The sequence below is a fragment of the Talpa occidentalis genome, unplaced genomic scaffold (assembly GCF_014898055.3).
Source record: "Talpa occidentalis isolate TD23 unplaced genomic scaffold, MPIMG_talOcc4v2.1, whole genome shotgun sequence".
Lineage (NCBI taxonomy): Eukaryota > Metazoa > Chordata > Mammalia > Eulipotyphla > Talpidae > Talpa > Talpa occidentalis.
In genome coordinates this window covers 31,801,311-31,823,394 of record NW_026555331.1, presented here as the reverse complement: position 1 = coordinate 31,823,394, position 22,084 = coordinate 31,801,311, and the positions used below count along the sequence as shown (strand labels likewise).

Below are 22,084 nucleotides of genomic sequence, written 5' to 3'. Positions count from 1 at the left end.
TTTGGGATAAGCACCTAACAGTTGTCGTGTTAGCACTTATTTTCCTTTCTTTGAAGGAAAAGTTGAAAAGTTCATCTGACTAATCTTTAAGCCATAGGTACTGTATTAAATACTGGAGACATAGTGACCAATGAGAGAGACTGAAATGAACCTTTTTCTCCTTTTGAAGTGTTTTAAGGAAAAGTTGATGTATCACAAGTGGTTATGATTTTAATTTTACTATAGAAATATTGTTTGTAGTTTTGTTGACCCACGGGACAAACTATATTGCTTTGGATTTCATTTTTTCAGCTGATATAGCTGAAATAATTGCACACATTATTGAAAAGGAAATAAAAAATTAAGAATCACAAACATACTTTTGAATGGATGAAAATAAAGATACATTAATTTCAAACTGTATTATAGGCCTACGCTTGGGACAGAAGAAATCATGGTTTCTTAGGTTGAAATTCAAGATCATCAGTGAATTTTCAGATAGTGAAAGGTCTTAAAAGCAAAACATTTGAGGACTACAGGTGTAGAGTAAGGAGTGGGAAATCTGTCTAGATCTTCCCAGTGAGAAATAGTAGAATGAGGACTCTTAATTAGCTATTTGGAAGATAACATGTGTTATAAAGAATGGTTCTTTAAAAAATACATTTATGGGTTTAAATCACAGAATCTTTTATTAACCTGAGATTTATGTTACACAAAAATCAGACATGGCATAAAGTGGATTTTTGGTTTGAGGAAGTTTTAATTCTTGCCATGTTGGATCTTTTTTTTTTTTTTTTTTTTGGGGTACTTCAGTTGTGTCTGTTTCATCCTTGGAAAGAGCTTTTTCTTTTTTGAGCTTATAAAAGTATGTTTATTCTCTCATCATTCTTTAATCTTCTCAAGAAGAAAGTTGTATTTGAATAAGTAAGAGTGGTTTTTAGTTTCATGAAGGACTGTGTATGAATGATATGAATGAATGGAAATGTGAGGTTGTAATAGAAGTGCCAATACTACCTTACTTACAGTGTTTGGTACTGCAGACACTATAATTTATGTGTCTAAATGCTGCAAACAAAAGGAAAAATGCTGGCTTGAGACTTTGCATTTGTTGATGACTGCAAATTATTTTTCCCCTTAGCTGTAAGCCATCCCAGTGGGTTATCTGGCATTAAAGATAGTGAACACAGACTGCACCTTTAGTTTTTTGTCTTTGGTTCTTAAGCACTGTAAGTCCCTTTCAGTCAATAAAATGCAACAGTTCTTTGCTCTTATTTTGAGGATTAGGTGCTGCTAGTTTTCTTGACCTTGTTTGTTTTGCTATGATTTTCTGTTTGAAACTTGGGAGTATCTTGTATTTTGTACCTGAACTGAGTTTGTATTTTTTTTTAAAATAAATTTTATTTTTATATTCCCCATACAATTGCAACCCCCTTATTTTGACCCCAGTCCCTCCCCTCCCCGCACCCCACCCCCCATAGAGTGTCTGTGGTTCATAATTTTTTGTTGATTTTGATTTTCACTTTCTTATAGTTATTCATTTTCCTGGTCCCTTATTAAAGTTTTGTAGATTCCTGCTATGAGTGAGACCATCCGGTATTTTTCTTTTTCTTTCTGGCTTATTTCGCTGAGCATGATCCCTTCCAGCGCCATCCATGTCGCTGCAAATTGCATGTGTTTATCTTTTTTGAATGCTGATTAATATTCCATGGTGTATATGTACCACATCTTCTTGATCCAGTCATCTGTTTTTGGTCATTTGGGTTGTTTCCAAAGCTTAGCTATTGTACATAGTGCTGCTATAAACATAGGGGTGCAGGTGCTCTTTGGAATCGATGTTTCTGTGTCCTTTGGGTAAATACCTAGGAGTGGAATTGCTGGATCATATGGAAGCTCTATGTTTAGTAGGTCCAGAAATCTCCACACAGTTCTCCATAGTGGTTGGACCAGTATGCACTCCCACCAACAGTGCAGGAGAGTTCCTTTTTCTCCACACCCTCGCCAACATTTGTTGTTGCTAGTTTTTTTTAATATGTGCTATTCTCACTGGTGTAAGATGGTATCTCATGGTAGTTTTGATTTGCATTTCCCTGATTACAAGTGATGTTGAACATTTTTTCATATGCCCGTTGGCCATTTGCATTTCCTCTTCAGAGAAGTTTCTTTTTAGCTTTCCTGCCCATTTTTTGACTGGATTGTTTTCTTTGTTGTTGTTGAGTCTCATCAGCTCTTTGCAGATTTTTGTGATCAGTCCTTTATTATTAGTGTTGTGTGCAAAAACGTTCTCCCAGTCGGTGGGGTTTCTCTTTGTTTTGGTTATTGTCTCTTTTGCTGTGCAGAAGCTCTTTAATTTGATGTAGTCTCACCTGTTTATCTTTGCCTTCACTCTTACTGATTTGGGTGATGTGTCTGTAAAGATGTCTTTTTTTTTTTTAAAGATTTATTTTATTTATTTATTATTTATTTATTTATACAAGCACTGGGTACAGTCAGAAGCGTGGGAGGGTGAGAGAATTCACCAGAGCCAGAGCTGGGAGCAGAGGAGGCAGAAGGACCGAAGCACACTGCTGAGGGGAGCAGCGGGTGGTAGGAAAGGTCTGCGCGCCATGTGGGACCCTCCTCCAGTGGCTGGGGAGCAGCTAGGGATTGAACCGGTGCTGCAGAGGTTGTGGGCAGCTTCACAACCCAGCGCTCAACCGCTGCGCCACTGGGGAGGCCCTGTAAAGATGTCTTTGATGTGCATATCACGTAGTGTTTCGCCTATATTTCCTTCTATGTATTTTATGGTTTCAGGTCTTATGTCTAGTTCTTTAATCCATTTTGAGTTTATTTTTGTGTATGGTGTGAGGTAGTGGTCAAGCTTCATTCTTTTGCATGTAGCGGCCCAGTTTTCCCAGCACCATTTATTGAACAAACTTTCTTTGCTCCAATGCATAGTCTTTGCTCCTTTGTCAAAGATTAGTTGACCATAAATCTGTGGGTTTATTTCTGGATTTTCTATTCGATTCCATTGGTTTGTGTGTCTGTTCTTGTTCCAATACCATGCAGTTTTGATGATTATGGCTTTGTAGTATAGTTTGAAGTCTGGGAGTGTGATGCCTCCATTCCCTTCTTTTTTTTTTTTCAGGAGAGCTTTGACTATTCGGGGATTTTGGTGATTCCATATGAATTTCATCAATAATTGTTCTATTTCTTTGAAGAATGACATTGAAATTTTTATTGGAATAGTATTGAATCTGTATATTGCTTTTGGTAGGATGGCCATTTTAATAATGTTTATTCTTCCAATCCATGAGCAGGGGATGTCTTTCTGAGTTTGTATTTTAATTGAGTTTTCTATTAAGAGATGATGGTTGGGTATTACGAGTCTAACATTTTCTCCCTACTAATTGGAATATTTCAGATGATTCACATTTATTAATTTTTCACATAGCAGGTTTAAATCTAATGTCTTATTTTTCTATTTGTCCCACCTGATTTTGTTCTTTACTCCCCCCCCCTATTGTTTTTTGCATCAGTGGAGTATATTTTAGCATTCCATTGTGTCTCCATTATTGGTTTATTTGCTATACCTCTTTCAGTTTTTAGCGGTTGTTCTAAGGTTGACAATACGCTTGTCTAATTTACCATCTTCTGCTTTGAAATTATAATGTACCTCTTAATGGACACTCTATTATTCCTCACTGTGCTTGTAGAAGTATAGTTCTCTCTATCCTCTATGACCATTTGTGCTAATGTTGCTGTAATTCCTACTTCTGTGTATGTTACAAATTTACAATACATGATTACTCTGAATGTTGAGTTTTTAAGAAATTAAAAAGGAAGAAAAAGTGTTGAATTTTCCCACATAGTTTTTTTCTGGCACTTTTCATTCCTTTATATAGATGAAAACTTTAATCTTGCAACATTTTACTTTAGCTAGAAGAACTTCTTTTATTATTTTTTTTGCAGTTCATTTCATCTTACTATAAGTTCTTTCAACTTTTGTTTGAAAAAGGTTTTGCATCTTTCTTTGCTTAAAAATTCTGATTTCTGGATTTAACCTTTGGTGGGATAATTCTTTTTCTTTAGGTATTGATAGGGCTTTTCTAACAGCAGCTGTATCTTACCTTCAGCATTTGTTGTTTCTGTTCTTTTTGGTATGAGCCATCCTGAAGGGTGGGGTGGTGTCTTCTTATGGTTTTTTTTTTTTTTTTTAAGATTTATTTATACAAGCACTGGGTACAGTCAGAAGCGCGGGAGGGTGAGAGAATTCACCAGAGTTAGAGTAGGAGAGCAGAGTATGCAGACTGATGAAATACACTGCTGAGGGGAGCAGCGGGCGGCAGGAGAGGTCTGCTCGTCATGTGGGACCCTCACTCGGTGGCTGGGATCAAACCTGCGCTGCAGAGGCTGTGGGCAGCTTCGCAACCCAGCGCTCAACTGCTGTGCCACTGGGGAGGCCCCTCCTTTCATTTTATTTTAATGAGAAGATTCTTCTTCTTGAATGAAGTTCTTTTAAAGTTTCTTGCATACATATTTCATTGGCTTGTTAATATATAGAATAAACTTTAAATTTCTTAGACTGATATTTATGGTAAAGATCACTTGCTCCAGCTTCATTTTACAATGTAATATTTCATAGTGCTCTATTTTACCCTAATTGGACTACTTATTTCCTTTTCAATATGACAATAAATATTTCTTCCACCCCCAACTCCGGTTTTTTATTTTTTTTTTCCCCGTTTGAAGGTAGTCTTTTCAAATGTATCTGTTGTGTGGTTTTCTTGACTATTCATGGTCACAGAATTCTTTTCGTTCTCAGATGTATGATAATTAGTACTGTAATATTTACTTGACCTTTTCTCTTAGGGAGACAGTAGAACAATACCTTGTTAGGATCATGTCATTTAATAGTCTGATTTTGAACTATTTATTTAAATCTCTTTATGCCTGAGTTTCTTTGTGTTTAAATGGGATACACTTGATTGAGGGATAGTTGTCTAATTGATAGGGTGGTTAAAAGGATTAAGATATATGAATGTAATGTCACTAGCAGTGGGTGACATGTTGGAAGTACCATAAAATCACTCTTTTCCCCTTTTTCCTGCCATTCTCCTTCCTTCTTGTTTTTCCTTCTTCATTTCATGTTTCCTGGTCACAGGGATTTTTCAGTCAGTCAGATCTGTATGTTCCTCCCAGCTCTATCACTTCCTATCTTTTTGATTCCTCCCTCACTCCCCTTCCCATTTTCTTATATCTTTGTTCATTTTGGGACAGTATTTGATTTCTCCCTTCAGATGTAGTTCCCTTGGTTCTCCCACTTGCATAGCACCTGTGATCTATCATCACATTACCTTGTGCTCTTCCTTCCCTATTTTGACCCCTTCATCTCCCGCCCCCCACTTCCCTGTTGTTTGCCTCAGATCTGTTGACCTTGAAACATATTTTCCTCATCCGTAAAATACTTGAGGGTCTCCCTGGTGGTGCAGGGGGTTAAGTGCAGCTCTGTGAAGCTGTCCGTGGCCTTTGCGTTAGAGTTCTATCCCCTGGCCTGCCAGGAACAACCCACATGGCATGGCAGACCTCTCCTGTCTCTCCAGCTGCTCCCTGAGCGGTGTATTTCCGTACATCTGCCTGTTCTGCTCCCTGCTCTTGCTCTCTCTGGTGAATCTCCCCCAACCCCACTTAAAAAAAAAAAAATTAAAAAAAAACTTGAGGCCTGGCACATGTAAGTGCTTAGTAAAGGTTTCTTACTTCTTTGTGATGTGTGTATATGTATCACAAATATATAAATATAAATAAATATGATTACTTAAAATTACTAAAAAATTCTTATTTGCTCTTAACCTTTTATGTATGTTTTATTCCTTAAATAGGTGTTGCCAGTGTGATAGATAAGCTTCAGTGAGACGTTGACTCTCAAAGAGAATTTTATTCCTATATTGGTCACACACACACTTAAGTTCAAACAGGCAAGCCAACCCCAAGTTCCCTAGTACCTTTGACTGAAGACAGTAGCCGCGACATGTCTTAGCCAGGCCTTCCACCTAAGTGAAAGTCCTCGGGCCACTGGAAGTTTCTAGGCTCGAGTGCAGACGGTCATGCAGGGTATTGAGCTGATAGGCAGCTTGTGCCGCTGTCGGGAAGCCGAGCCAGGGAGTGCAGGTTGGTTCTCGGTGTGCGGGAGAGCGAGGAGCAGGAGCAAGCTGGACTCTGAAGAGTAGCCTCCCGCTAGTCCTTTGCTCCAAGCCAGTTTTTAGGACTTCTCTGAGTCTGCTTCAGGTGGCTCTTTTATACCTTCTTACCAGGTTTAGGCTCAGGCACCATCTGCTTTATCAGTCTGTAACACTCAGTATGTGGCCTCAGCTACTTTCACTCAGTGCTCGCAGGCACCTTAATATTTTCAGTTTTAATTGTGAGCTTTATATGTTTGTTACAGTAGGTAAGTCAGTACCTCTACAAGGGTACCATCTGTATTTTTCTCAAAATGCCTAAGACATACTTTTGATCAGGTATTTCTTGCTAAGGAAGTTGTATATAAGAAAACAAAGTACAATTTTATTAATCTGTTCAAGCACTCAATTCCTTCCAGTGAATTCTGGTGAAAATTAGATGGTAGGGGGTGCTTAGGCTACAATGCCTCTATTTACTTTTGTTCTTTCCTTTGTTAATTTCTGCTTCTTATACCTTACAAATATACGAGTGGGTCAAATCTCTTTAATCCAGTGATTTAAGAAAAGGTAGCAATGTGATACACCCTTACTGGAATGAAGGAAGAGATGTGTGCAGTGATAAAGAACAAAATATCCCTAATACAGTGTTGCTGTTATCGGTCATAGTTTGATCATTTTTTGACTGAGGTAGCATCCTAGTTCAGGTAACTGTGTGTGTGAAAAGAAGGCAGAGGAAGGATGTGTAATGGTCACATCATGTGGGGAAAATGGCTCTTGAACTCTTACTGAGTAGCATGGATCTCAGAGAGAGAAGAGAGAACCCCTAACATAAGTGTTTATAGTTTAGTCATTTGTTTCACTATTCAAATGTAACATAATAAAAATTCAGCTTTGCCCTCTTAAGTGAGCTATTTCTCTGTTTGTGAGGATCAAGACAAAATTACTTCTTTTACTTAAGTGTGCTTTGTATTTTTTTTTTAATATTGACAGTTATGTTTATTAATATTCCTGGCAGGATAGAGGTGAGCCAGAGATAGCCATTTTTTTTTTTTTTTTACCATGAAAGCTAGTGAATGTGTATTCTCTGGCATTTTCTTTTGTTCTCTAAGTATTTCTGGTTTGATAATTTTATTTGGCACTCTGATTGTAACTTGTCAGTACTTTTCTAAGCTGACAATAACCACTGTACTTGCTACTGGAGAAGTTAGAAATGAATGTCCCTAAGAGCCTGCTGGAGTTCATTTTTAAGGCCCTCATATTGTGTGTCAGGAGCTTTTTGGTCACCAGTGCTGCCAGTTGTGCCTTAGTCCTTTTCTGCTTGCCAAGTTTAGTGTAAAAAGACTGAAGAGTATAAAACATTAAGTTCTTATTCCCACCTTCAGTTTCTTTTTCAACTCTTTCTTGTATTTTAACCTTTTGTCTATTTCTAAGTAAGTACTTGCAATGATTCAGTCACCTGTTTTAAGTTTTGTCCTCAGTCTTGCACATTGTGAATCTGGGAGTTGATGGTTTTGAAGTTTTAATCAACTAGTTCCATGAGAGCTAAGGTGAAAAGCTTGCAACATGAGCCCATGATCTGTCCATTTGCAAATAATGCATCTATACACAGTGCTTGCCACATTCTCCCTCTGTTAGAAACTTGCAAGGAAAGGACATTCTTATTTGTTTCATGAGGAGCAAAGGGCAGTATATTCAGAAATAGCTGTGTGGTCCCCAAGAGGAAACATTCTTTTGCCATGAACTATACTGACCAGACTTTTTGGAAAAACTGCAACCTAAAGAACAAAGATACAACTGTAATGTGTTTGGGGTTAAAAATTATCTCAAAATATTTTAGCTAGTATTTTTGAGAACAGGGTTTCTTTTATTAGAAATTAGAGTCTTTGATCAGTGAAGTGAAATGTGTAATAGTCTAAAGTGTGCATTCTGGCTAAAAGCAGATGATGAACTCAAACTAATGATGGAAGTAATTCCAGTTTTGATAGTAAATATTATAATTCTTGTGTTGCTTTATTTTGGAGCAGGATTTGAATGGAAACTTGTATCAATTCTTGTGTTGCTTTATTTGGAGCAGGATTTGAATGGAAACTTTTATCAATACAAGTAGAATGAAATTGAAATGAAAACAGGTTCAAATTTTTGAAAGGATTACTTTCTAATTACATGTGCAGCCATAATTTCCTAACCATAATTAAGAAATGTCCACATAGTTGGTAATGTTCATTAATATATATTCTGTGAATACCACAAATAATACTCATTTTTAAAGGACACTAAACTTTCATTTTATTATAAATTTAAGCAAATAAAATTATTTAGCTTGGTTTTCTTATGAATAATAAAAATGTGTATTTTGTAGGGAGACTTTATTTTCTGTCGTTTATTAAAAACTATTTGAAAACTTAGTCTATGTACTATACCCCTTTTTGCTGCTAATAACTTAATAAAACAAAATAAAAACAACTTGTTCTTTCTTTTGCTCTAAAATGTTTGTCATCTTGTGTATGCCAGTTTTATTGAACTGAAGTAGTTTTAGTGCATTTTGGCGACTATGTTTATTATGACATCACTGTAATCTATGTACAGTATGTGATTTCAGATGGTTTCAGTGTTAAATATTCTCATAATTATGCTAGTTTTGGCAGTTCATTTGGAACTTTTTCACATTTCTTTAATGAAACTGTTTTACTTCTGGACTTTTGAGACAACCATATGTTTCAAAAATTAATAGTGTGCTTTTAATGTTAATGTTATACAGAAGTGTATGACTGCAGACATTTTTAAAGATGTAAGTTGAACTAAAAGTAATTACAGTAAGGTTTTATTCACAGTAATAGTCATTTAGCATTTTAGACTATAACATCTCCCAAAATAACAGAATATGTGATTATTAAGATTGAATAGTGTGTTTTGTGGAATAAAACACTAATGTTTATATTGCATTAACTTAAACGTTGCATTAACTCAAATTCATGTGAAAATTTTCATTGTTTATGATAAGAAATCTCTTACTATTTGCTTGTATTGAAATTTCCAACAGAAATTCTTTTTTTGATAATCTATCTCTGGCATTGAAGCCATGTTATTTTGCAGAGTCATCTTTATTGTATAATCCACTTAATGTTTTATTGAATAAGAATTTTTGTTTTCTGAAGGGCATTTTATCATTGTTCTTATTTGTCTCTAGTACCTTGTTAGCTGGGTAAATTTGTTTTCAAAAGTTTTTCTTCAGATATATAAAAAAAAAAGCTAATTTTATCACCACTGTTGTACTTTTTAGATTGTTTTACTAATGGTTAATGAATTTATGATGCCTAATACATCATTGTAATACACCTAGTACACCTTTGTGATGTTAGATTTTATCTCTCACCCCTCATGGATCTTTCCTTCAAGCACAATGTGCTTTTATCCCTAAAAAAAGAATAAAGATGTAGATGATTTTACCTCATGTTATTGCCCCTCCCCATCTATTGCCTCCATATTAAAACACCTGTCTTCTCGAAAGAGAAATTTATGCTTATTCATTACTCGTAAACTTCTCATTCCCTCTTTGGGCTTCTTATTTACTACTCCCCCTCTGGTCCATGTGTAGAACTATAAAATCTCCTTTCTACAGATTATTGGCATCCTCCTCTTGATCACCAAATTCTGAATTATGTGACCTAATTGAGGACTGAGATGATCTCTATAGTACTCAACATTACCCTGGTTTTGTTAAAGCTGTCCATACCTATAGATATTAGGCTTGTTCTTTTTTCTTAAACATTGTATACTCTAACTTTATTTGAACTAATTACCATTCCTTGTGCTGTATGTGTTTATCCTGTTTTATTTTTGTTTATAGTTTTCCTCTTGTTTAGCCTTCAATCTTAACCTATGTTCCTGTTACTTAAAAAAATGAACAAAAAAATTCCTGTGAAACTAATTATATACTTTTTAAGATTCTAAAATCTTTGAGGATCAGTATTGTATCTAATTTGTCTTTCTAAATCCAAAAATAATCACATAACAGCATTATATAAATATTGACTCAAGGCAGGAAAAGATTGGTCATTTGCATTACATAAATGATGGGATAGATTTCAAAAATATGTATTGATTGATGATTAAGATGATTAAGGCAGCTCATACTGCCCACCTGTGACTATGCAGGTGCCTCGTTTTTCTTTCTCCTTTTCCTAATAAACCTGTCCTTTTAAAGTGTTAAAAAAAAAATAAGAAGAAGAGAGGTTGGATTTTTAATTTGCAAAATAGTGAAGTCTTACTATATAAACAGCAAATAGGGGGAAATGAATGTCCTCTTTTTTTTTTTTTCCTTTCAGAGCTGGAAAGTGTTTAAAAATTTCCTTGAGCTCTTTCTGCCTGTTGGTATCCGTGCAAGTGTCCTTTATTCTTCTTCCCCTTTTTAATAAACCTGTTCTTATGGATATAAAAAAAGCCAGAAAGCTTCCATGAAATCGTCTTCTTTTGCTAAAATCATATACAAGAATTCTTTTTTGAGATTCTCAAGCTGTCTGTTTTGATACCAACTAAAGAGGAAAGAATTGATTTGTGGTTTTAAACTGCTTGCTATTTTTTTTAGGACTTATTTATTTATGCATACAAGAGCTGGGGTGCAGGCCAGAAATGCGGTGGGTGAGAGGATTCACCAGAGGCAGAGTGGGGAGCGGAACAGACAGATGTACTGAAATACACTGCTGAGGTTGAGCAGCAGGCGAGACAGGAGAATTCTGCTGAGTCATGTGAATATCTCCCTGGCTGGGGATTGAACTCATGCTGCAGTGACTGCGGCTAGTTTCATAGTGCTGCATCTTAACCCTTTCTGCCACCAGGGAGGCCCCTGCTTACTGTTTTTTGAATGCTATTTCAAATTGTGGAGGTTGGTTATATAGCTTTCTAGAGCTAAAAAAATTATGAGTGTCTAATCCCATTAGACACCTTAAACTGCAGGTATTCAACAAGTTTTCCTAATTTGTGAATGTTGATAGATACTTTTATTTCTTTAAAATAAAAATAGGATGACCATGAAAGCTGTGGTTCTAATTCTACCAACCGCAGTACTACTGAGAACACAAAAGCATCAGTGAAACCACGAAGAATTCAACAAGCTGCTCCTACAGATCCTGATTTACCACCAGGTAACTTCTAAGGGATTGATAAAACCAAATGTCACTTTTTATTTATCATGTTGTAGACCTTTCTTTGTATAAAATACACTTTCAGTATTTTTAGTGTTATAAAATTTAGATTATATGTGCATTTGCCGCATGTCTTCAGTACAGATTGAGCACAGAGCCTTAATGTCTTATATTTAAATTTTGATGCTATTTTGTAGATGATTATTCCTTGCGATTTTTTTGTGACTTCTTTTCCAAGCAAACACTTGCTAATTTCCCATTCTTTGTTTTATATCTTTCTAACTTTTCCCCCCTTGCTGCTTAAAAAATGGAGAAAAGACAGATTATTTTGAGTTTTTGCAAGCTAGAATGTATCACAGACAGGATCCCAAATTATTTTTTTTGTTATTAGGAGAGACCATCATATTTTCTTCATTTCCTGAAATTATAAATAATAGATCCCTCCTAAGTATTTAGTGAATGAAGAAACAATGATCATTACATGTCATCTCTATGCCAAGGTACATTACTCCTCTCCTTTTTTTTTTTAACATGAGTCATCTATCAGTCACTTCTCTTTTCATTTTCTCAGTTACTTCTTTTTCTCTGAGGTATAGTTGGTATTGGTATATGTTTGTTTTCTGTTCCAGAGGCTTATAGGCTTTCTGCTGGTTTTAACCTAATTAATTTTTGACAATGTACTAGCACCATCTGCCTCACTTTCAAGAGGCTGGAGTAAGGTATACTATTTCCCAGCCCTTCGTCCAGTATGTATTCTGAGTTACATTTGAGTTGAACATTATTAGCTAGTGTTGTTACTTACATATTCTTAAATTCTATCATTTAGGCCTTAGTAATAGTAATCTCTCTGACTTTAGGAAAGGTGCCAGAATAAATTTTACTTCTAAATATTTTCAGTTCTGGTGAGAGTAGTGTGGTGGTTTCAGATCTTTCTTTTTCCCTTACACTTTGGGGAAAATTTGTGGAAAATTCAATTAAACTGTAGCATGTTCTTTATTACATGGAGAATCCCCCTACTTTTTCAGATATCGACCCTCAAAATTTCCTATGCCAGTGCATTATTTGGAGTTCTGTTCATCAATATGGCAAAAAAAATTGGTTTTAGGTATAACCCATGAGTCTTGTTTTACTTTTTTCTTCTATAAAATAATTGGAAAAAATTAAAGTTTTGACAGGTTTTGATTTCACAGATAAAAATCTTCTTTGGGCTATCCTGCATGTACTCATTATTATTATTATTATTTTTTTTTATGGGACCCTTGCCTGTGGCCAGGGATCGAACTGGCACTGCAGAGGCTGCGGGCAGCCTCGCAACCCAATGCTCAACCGCTGCACCACCAGGGGAGGGCCAGATTATTTATTTATTATTATTTTTAAAGATTTATTTATGCATACAAGAGCTGGGGTACAGGCCAGAGAAGCGGGGGTGGGGTGGGGTGAAAGGATTCCCAAGAGACAGAGTGGGGAACAAAACAGGCAGACTGACCGAAATACACTGCTGACGGGAGTAGCGGCTGAGACAGGAGAGGTCTGCTGCGCCATGTGGGTTGCTCCCTGGAGGGTCCGGGATCGAACTTGTGCTGCAGAGGCTGCGGATTGCTTCAGAGTGCAGTGCTTAACCCCTAGCACCACTAGGGAGGCCCCTTTTTAATGATTTTTGAAATGTCTGTTTTAGAATATCCTGTTTTTAGCAGCATAAGACAAAGAAACAAATGCAACCGTAAAACATCCTTTTTTAAATGGCATAAAACAGAATTGTACTCTGTATGAACTAGTTGAGGTAGCTTTGGATTAACATGTACTTTTCTGACTTTACTAATAGAAAGACATGTATCCTCTCATGCTGACATAAATCACAGTTAAGGAGTTTTTAAAGGAAGTAACTTGGGTAATTACTGGGTATCAGAATAGTTAAACTTAATCTTGCCAAAGGGGGAAAAAAAAGGATCCAGTTGGATAATGGTAAATCATTTTCAAGTTTAAGTCATATGGTTACTTGAGCCCCCATTTCTGGCAATCTTATCCTTTCCAAGTACAATATTAAGTTTCTCTCATGGTAGAGATGAGCTCCTGTGCTTTATGTTTTCTAATATAAATACGTTTCCTCCAGGATCTCTGGTTACAATTTTAGAGTTTGAATACTTAATTAGATTCGTATATGCTTTTTGAGAAAAGTTTTGGTGTTGTCAGTAGTGTTTGTTTTATACCCTTGAAGGATGGTGGTTCTCTAAAGGGAAAAGGGGGCAAATCAATATTTAATATCTTTTTGCAGTTTCTGTTCTTATTGTCTAGAATAATCTTTATCAGATTATGAATCCTAACCAATTCTTGCTTTCTGAAAGCAATTTAATGGGTCATGGCAGACACTTAAGAAAATATATGGCATAGAATAGAAAACCTTATAGAATATAGCACGTAGCAAAGATTAGTAATGTTTTAAGAAACTTGTGCAATTGCATGTACTTACGCTCCATTATGATAATATTCTTCCTGGGAAAAAGGGAGAGAGGTCAAAAGATTTTGAATTTGACTGATTTGAAGCATACATATTTTCTTTCTTAATGATATATAAGCCTCCGGACTTTGGATTACTATTTAAAACAGTTTTGAATTGTAGGCACAGCATATCTCATTAAATATCCACTCCTATTTAGAGAAAGTTGAAGATGTTTCATATATGTATTTATTTATATATTCATGTATTTATTCAGTATATTTTCTGCATATTTATCTCTGTAAAGTTAGCCTACTTTTAAATTAGATACCTGGCTTATTCACCTCTGTACTCTCTGAAGTGTATACTTTTTGACTTTTTTTTTTAAGATTTATTTATTTTTTATTTATTTATACAAGCACTGGGTACAGTCAGAAGCGCAGGAGGGTGAGAGAATTCACCAGAGCCAGAGCTGGGAGCAGAGCAGGCAGAAGGACCGAAGTACACTGCTGAGGGGAGCAGCGGGCGGCAGGAGAAGTCTGTGCGCCATGTGGAACCCTCCTCCGGTGGCCAGGGAGCAGCCGGGGATTGAACCGGTGCTGCAGAGGCTGCGGGCAGCTTCGCAACCCAGCACTCAACCGCTGCGCCACCAGGGAGGCCCCTTTTTGACTTTTATTTTTATTGTAGGGTCTTTAAAGGGCACTGTTCTTTAATTTATTTGTGGCCTGTTAATTTTCTTATTAAATAGTTACTAATTAAAAATAAATTCTTGGGCCTCCCGGGTGGTGCAGCTGTTTGAGCGCCATGCTGTGAAGCTGTCTGCAGCCTCTGCAGTGAGGGTTTGAGGATCCAGGCTGGCCGGCGAGAATCCCACATGGTGTGGCAGACTTCTGTCGTGCCCGCTGCTCCCCTCAGCAGGTTATTTCTGTCATCTGCCTGTTCTGCTCCCTGCTCTGTCTCTGGTGAATCCTCTCACCTTCCCGCACCTCTGGCCTGTACCCCAGCTCTTGTGTAAAAATAAATAAATCTTAGAAAAAAAATTCTCTGATGGGAAGTATAGAGATAAATTTTGTATTCCTTTGCATATCTTTTACTTTCTTGGTTTTGTTATATAATTATTTCTTTCCTTTTTACCCCTTTATGCATAATATGTGTGTGTGTGTGTGTATATGTTTCTATACACACATTTTAATGAAAATATTTATTGTATATACTAATAATTATGTTGCACACAGTGTCAGAAGTTAGAACTTATTTATCTTTGATCTTTATCAATTTACAGAGATATCAGCAAATAGTTTCTGTAAGGGACAGTTATTAAATATTTTAGACTTCGCAAGTCATATATTTTTTGTCACAATTGCACTCTTCCCATGCAGTATGAAATGCACCATAAGCAGTAAATAAACAAATGTGTGTGAGTATGTTTCAATAAAACTTTATATACAGAAGCAGATGGCAAGGTCTTATTTTGCCAGCTCCTATTCTGATACAGTATCGGGTTCATAATAGGTATTTAGTTATTTCCATACTCACAAAACTGAAGTTTCAGGTTTTGGTGATCAGAGTCACAGTATCATTAAAATGTGGAATAAGAAGCTACTTTAAATTTTCTGTCTAGTAATATGTCTTTATTGGGATATGGGTCCTTGGAAATTTTTTGAAAAGTTATAGGCCCACATACGCACATTCAAAATTTGCATAGAACTTCAGGCTATTCACTTCCTTGGTGAAGTTCATATGTATTCCCAGTTAAATTAATATCCAGCCCAATTTTGTGGAAGCAAATGGAAACTCAGGTATTTGAGGAGAGAGATTATTAATAGTTACTTACTCAAAAACCTTGTCTGCAGAAAATATTGAATACAAAATAGAAGACATTGTTTCTGAATGGGTGTGTGTGTGTGTGTGTGTGTGTGTGTGTGTGTGTGTGTGTATGTGTGTGTGTGAGAGAGAGAGAGAGAGAGAGAGAGAGAGAATGCTTGCCATCTTGGGCAATTAGGGCTTGGTTTTCTGAAAAAACATTGACGAGAGTCTAATAGTTGGAATGTTTATCAGATAATTGTCTTTCCAGTATTTTCCATTTTAATATTTTTCTTGTGTTTTTTCCCTCTTTAGCTCTTTGTCTACATTTCCTTTCTCATTCATATTTTCTCCCTATTCTGTTTCAGTTACGTGTGTGTGTGTAAATGGTTGACTACAGTAGGATAACCATGTTTCTACTACCTATTTTCCCTCAATTTTTATGACTATTTGAAGTGCTAAGAGAAGATGCCACCTAGGTCAAAAAGAAACTGAAAGAAGCTTTTTTAACATGTTAATGTTCTGATGTTTATTAATATTGTTTCATTTTAGAAAATGTTTATAAATTAGGCAGAGTATTCCCTAAATAGGCTAAGTATTCCTAGTATAGTATAATCAGTGAGTGGGGTCTACTATTACAGTATTACAAAGGGTATGATCTCTGTGGTTTGTCTTATACTTGAATTCTTCACTATTTACAACTTCCTGATAATGGCTTTTGTAGGTTGGACTTGCCATTCATTAGGGTCACTTTAGCATGCCATTTACCTATGTGAATGTTAGTTTCCTTTTTGCACAATATGATAAATAATCCTCTTAACATACTAAATTCATTAATGATTTTAAAAATAAGTATTTATTGACAAGTATACAACTAATAGATTCCTTTTTTTCTATTTTATAGGTTATGTCCAGAGTTTGATTAGACGAGTTGTAAATAATGTAAACATTGTTATAAATAATCTCATACTAAAATATGTTGAAGATGATATTGTTCTTTCAGTCAACATCACTTCTGCAGAATGCTATACAGTTGGTGAATTATGGGATCGTGCATTCATGGATATTTCTGGTGAGAAAATGTTAAGAATAGTGTACATATTTTTTGTTATTAAAACAATTGTCCTTGGATTCTAAACCTTTTCTAGCCACTTAACTCTGATAAATTTAATGAAATTTTTAAGTTTGCAAACTAGGAAAATATGAAATGACATACAATTATAGGAAGTTAATAAAGCCTCAGATTAAGATAACCACTGACTTGTTTTTTAATACACTTGATTTTTATTTTTTACCTATTACATGCCCGTTTCAAATGTGATGTATAATTAACAATGCTATTATGGGTTGTAACAATTAAAATTAGGTAATATTTAGTTAAATTTTTTAATGTTTGAAGGATGAAAGGGAATATTTTGCTTTGCTTAATTCAGTATTGTCATAATGATTTATCTGTTCTGCCTATAATGGACATTTCAGACATTTCCAAAATTTTGCTTTTCCAGACAATGCGAATATGAATCTTTTTGTAGATATATTTTGATGTGTATGCGTAATTTTTAGAATTACATATTTTACGTATTACATATTTTAGAATTTTTCAGATGAGAAAATATGCAGCTATTCACATTTTAAGATAATTCCTGATTATCCAGAGTGCTTATTAGAAATACATTATTACTATCTATTTTATAGGCTAAATTGCAGCACGTTATCTAAAGTAACTACCAGAACTAGAATTCATATTGTAAGTTTTTAAAATATTTTCAAAGCTTAAAAAATTTCCTGTCTTGCTAAATTTCTAGAATATCCTTGAAATATTTCCACTTTATATTCTCACAACATGATGGGACATGGAGAGAGCCTAAATGCCCATCAGTAGGCAATTGGATCACAAAGATGTGGTGGTATATCCACACTAAAGAATATTATTTAGCCATAAGATGAAATGCAGCTATTTTCTGCAAAATGGAGGCAGTTCCAGGGAATTATGTATAGTAAAACAAGACAGAATGACTCAGATAAGTAGTGGACATAAATATAGTGAATGATTTGTCAAAGTAAAATACAAAAAACTAGTGGATATTAATTAGTGCGGTGAGTAGTACTCAGAGGTTAAGATTGAGCTGCAAGCGCCGGTTCGATCCCCGGCTGCTCCCCGGCCACTGGAGGATCCCACATGGCGCGCAGACCTCTCCTGCAGCCCGCTGCTCCCCTCAGCAGTGTACCTCGGTCCTTCTGCCTGCTCTGCTCCCTGCTCTGGCTCTGGTGAATTCTCTCACCCTCTCACGCTTCTGACTGTACTCAGTGCTTGTATAAATAAATAAATAAATCTTTAAAAAAAAAAAAAAAAAAAAAAAAAAAAGATTGAGCTGCAAGGGAGAAAAGGACAGTGGGAGATAATGGATAGTAATGGGGAAATACATATATATATATTCTTCCAACATAATGGATAAGACATGCACTTTGGAGTAAGGTGCCAGAGTTTTAATTACAGCTTTGCTCTTTATAAGCTAACATTAGACAGATTATTTACCATAACCGTGCCTCAGTTTTAACAGAGCCATATAAGTATCATAAGGGATAATGAATGTAAAATAGTGTCTTATAGCAAATACTCAGTAATGATGATTATTATAGAGAGGGAAAGAAGCATCAAGAGGGTTTCTTTCATTGCTATCCTATTATCATTTATTTAATTTGCATACATTTGTATAATATCGGTCTCTAAATCATATGTTAATATGTAAAATCAAATAATATGGTGTTTTTTTTTCAACTGATAGACAAATTTGAAATTTATGTATTTTTTTAAAAAGATTTATTTATATATACAAGAACTGAGGTACAGGCCAGAGGTGTGGAGGGTGAGAGGATTCATCAGAGACAGTGGGGTGCAGAATAGACAGATCGACTGAAGTACACTACTGAGGGGAGCAGCAGGCGAATCAGGAGAGGTCTGCTGCACCATGTGGGTAGCTCCCTGGCTGGGGATCGAACTTGTGATACAGTGGCTGTGGATAGTTTCATAGGTTGCATCTTAACCCCTTGCGCCACCAGGGAGGCCCTAAATTTGAAATTTATTTGCTAAGAAAACTGTTTGTAGACATGTGCATACTCTTTATATTTTATTTCTTAAAAACTTGAATCCAAAAAACAAAATATTAAATAATTGATTAATTAGAGGATGCCAAGAATTAATTCTAAGAATTAGTAATATCAAAGAGTGTACTTAAAGCATATTTTATTGTTTTGAACCTTCACATGGCAATAGTATGTGTATGTACTAATTTAAAAATCACTGACCAAGTGGATTGGGCCTGATATATACCTTTGAATTGCTTATTAATAATAAAACTACTCATTTGCTAAAACTTTTATTTTCTAATAGGATGTCTTACCAGTAGTAGTCTAATATTTATTCCCTTGAAAACGAGGAATTGGAATTGTCTGTGAAGATGGAAATATTTTGTGTCTTTAAAGTCCAGTATTTGTTCACTAACTACATGTGACTTGAGCAGTTGAAATGATTTTTGCAACCATGGCTCTGAAATTAATTTTTGAATAATTTTAATGAATTCACATAAAAATTTAATTAGCCACACAGTACAGGTTTAGAGAGAAGTTAGGTTTTTTGATGTAAACTTTGACTATTGCCTGAAATGTTATTTTTCATATGAATTCTCAAGAATTTTATCATTGTTAATATCTCACTGAAGAACTGTCAGAAAAATTTTAATACTTTTTGTTTTTAATTTGTTATTAGATATCATGGCATGTTGAAGGCAAACTATGTCATTTCTTTGTCTTCAATTTGATTTTTCATACATATATTGAGGGTTATTATGCCTATTTCATAAGGTTATTGGAAGATTTAAGTGAGAGATTAATAATGATAAGTTCTTAGCATAGGTTCTGGTATTAAATGTTCTATGGAAGTCATTAGTATTATTATTTTTATTACTGTTTGAACTAATAAGTGATAGTTGCCTTTTTTTCTCTAATTTCAGTTTTCACTTAAAATGTTTTTCTTTTATTTTTAGCAACTGATCTGGTGTTGAGAAAGGTTATCAATTTTTCTGACTGTACAGTATGTCTTGATAAACGAAATGCTAGTGGTAAAATAGAATTTTACCAGGATCCTTTATTGTACAAGTGTTCCTTCAGAACTCGTCTGCATTTTACATATGATAACCTAAATTCCAAGATGCCATCTGTTATTAAAGTAGGTACTTCTTTTTCTAGTAGTTAACTTGCACATCTCCATTTTATTTGTTGACTCTTGTGCATGCTAATTATAAGATGAAGAATTTGACCTCATAATTATATATGCAATGTTTATTTTTTGTAAAAATGTTTATGTTTATATGTTTTATATTATATATTACATTTAAAATTTTTTGCATTATGTGGTCTAGGAGAGAGATTTTGAGAACCACTTTTTTTTTCTATGACAATAGTTTCCTTTTTAATTTGCCCAGCTGTTTATTAGTGTTTTTCTCTTTAAATAGTTAGCGAACATCATATAAAAAAGTACATTTGTATCCACAGTTGAATGAAAATCAATTTATATTTCAGTGCTTTCAGTTTGTTTGGTAGGATCTGATAATAATAGTTATGTTCCTTTTTCCTTCTTAGATCTGATAACAATAGTTATGTTCCTTTTTCCTTCTTAGCTTAAAATGCTAACTTAATATCTTAGTTTATTGGTTCATAAAACTAGCTTTTGATCTGTGGTTTCAAAATATAATTAAAATGTTTGAGTGGGTATTTTTCAAGTAATATCCATTGATACATGTGAAAATTTAATTGTAATTCAAGTTTTCAGTATATATTTTTATATGCAGTTAGTTTCTAAATGTCGATTGTTTTTATTATATAATGATTTTCTAAACCTCTGTGTCTGTCTTTGAAAAAGAATTCAGTGACTTCTGTTACTGTTAATTCAGTTTTAATGTGAGATGAATTTTTATTGTTTAATTACATACCTCTGGATACTAATGTTTTATAATGGAGAACACTGATAATGACCACTGTACTTATTGGGTTTATGTAAATTACAACTAGTCACCTGTTTTTCTTTGTTACTGCTGAGATACTAGTGTTTTACTTTATTCCTCACTGTGTACAGTGCACATTGGATTGTTTAAATTTTATTACTTTCCCTTTTGTTTTTCAATTAATTTCTTTGGCGAAGATAAAACCTGGTGTGGTAAGGTTTTAATTCATTGGTATTGGTGCATGTGTTTCAGGATGATAGGATTGCTTTCCTTTTTTAGCCTTGAATTTGCTAGTAAAGTGAGCAGCATTAAGGTTATATTCAAGATTTATTTTGAAAGCAAATAATGGCTATATGAAGCTTTACTGTAAACAGGCTAAATGAAAGCCTTACTATATAAAATCTTCTCACACAGTAGTAGAAATATACATCTTAACATTCTAGGATGTGGCTCAATTAGAGAAAAATGAAAATAAATGAATTTGTGGAAAACTTAGTTTTGTCATTTATGTTTGGGTTTTCAAAATTGATTTGCTCTGACATTTCATTGTAAAAGTACTGTAATATAGATAAACTGTTGACATGATGGTTTTTGACTCTGGTGATTACCAAATACGAGAAGCCATTATGCTTAACTGCAATCAGATTTTGAGATTTTTAATTAATACAGTAGTGATACAAGATTTGCCATTTTGATTTAAATGCATCATTCTTACAACTTCTAGTAACTGAATATTAAATGGACATGGTTTACCTCACTGATCACTTCAAAAACAAGATTCCCAAAATGTTTCAGTACCCTAATTATTTTTTTAAATCTGATATAAGTTTAAGTGATTTTGCTTTTATTTATTTGGATATACTTTTTATAATTTTCTATCTTTCAATAACTTTTTATAATTATCTTTTATGGGAAATTAATTAAATTAATTAAAGTCTTAGAGACTGTCATATATGAGATATAGATTGTATAGTTACATAATTTAACATTACCCCTGATTTTGAAGTCTTAGTTTTTCAGATGAAAGGTGTACATAAACCTTTGACCACATCTCTGATTTAATTCATTAGGAAAGATTTCTATAATTGTACATATCTTGTTAATGGGTGTAATTTTTTTGTCCTGTGAGCTGTATTGCACACTTGTTTCTGGAAAAGTTTAACCAGTGTATACACTGGGCTTAACCACTAATGCAGGTGTTTGATCATTTTTCTATGACTGTTGATCACTGGTGCTGTTGGTGTCACACAGTATTTGAAAGGATATGGCAGAGAAATCTCAAATTTAGAAGCGATTGCCAGACCTGCACTGTACTTCCATCCTGTCCTTTTTCCCCATTATTTTCATATGTTGTTACCTCTACTAAGTAAATGCTCCATGAATATTATTCCTATTACTGAGTGTATGCTTTCTAGCTCAGTTTTAAGAAACATGTATTCATATTTGAATGTATTTTACATCCTCCCAGTGAAGCTTTCTTCATCAAATATAATTTTTTGTGCTTTCAGCTCTAAAAATAGGATTGCCATTTCTTCTTTTTCATGTTTCATATTCAAATACCAGTTAATCAAAATA

At 34.6% G+C, this 22,084-nt stretch overlaps 1 protein-coding gene across 13 annotated transcripts in view; it reads left to right on the top strand.

Moving 5' to 3' along the window:
* Positions 1-22,084, top strand: part of VPS13B (vacuolar protein sorting 13 homolog B) — a 622,702-nt gene that overhangs the window by 51,920 nt on the left and 548,698 nt on the right. For all 13 annotated transcript variants that reach the window (XM_054692064.1, XM_054692063.1, XM_054692065.1 and 10 more), the window contains 3 exons: positions 11,152-11,272; positions 16,414-16,581; positions 19,553-19,734. In XM_054692064.1, the coding sequence (XP_054548039.1) occupies positions 11,152-11,272; positions 16,414-16,581; positions 19,553-19,734 (471 nt within the window). The remainder of the gene's footprint in view (positions 1-11,151; positions 11,273-16,413; positions 16,582-19,552; positions 19,735-22,084) is intronic.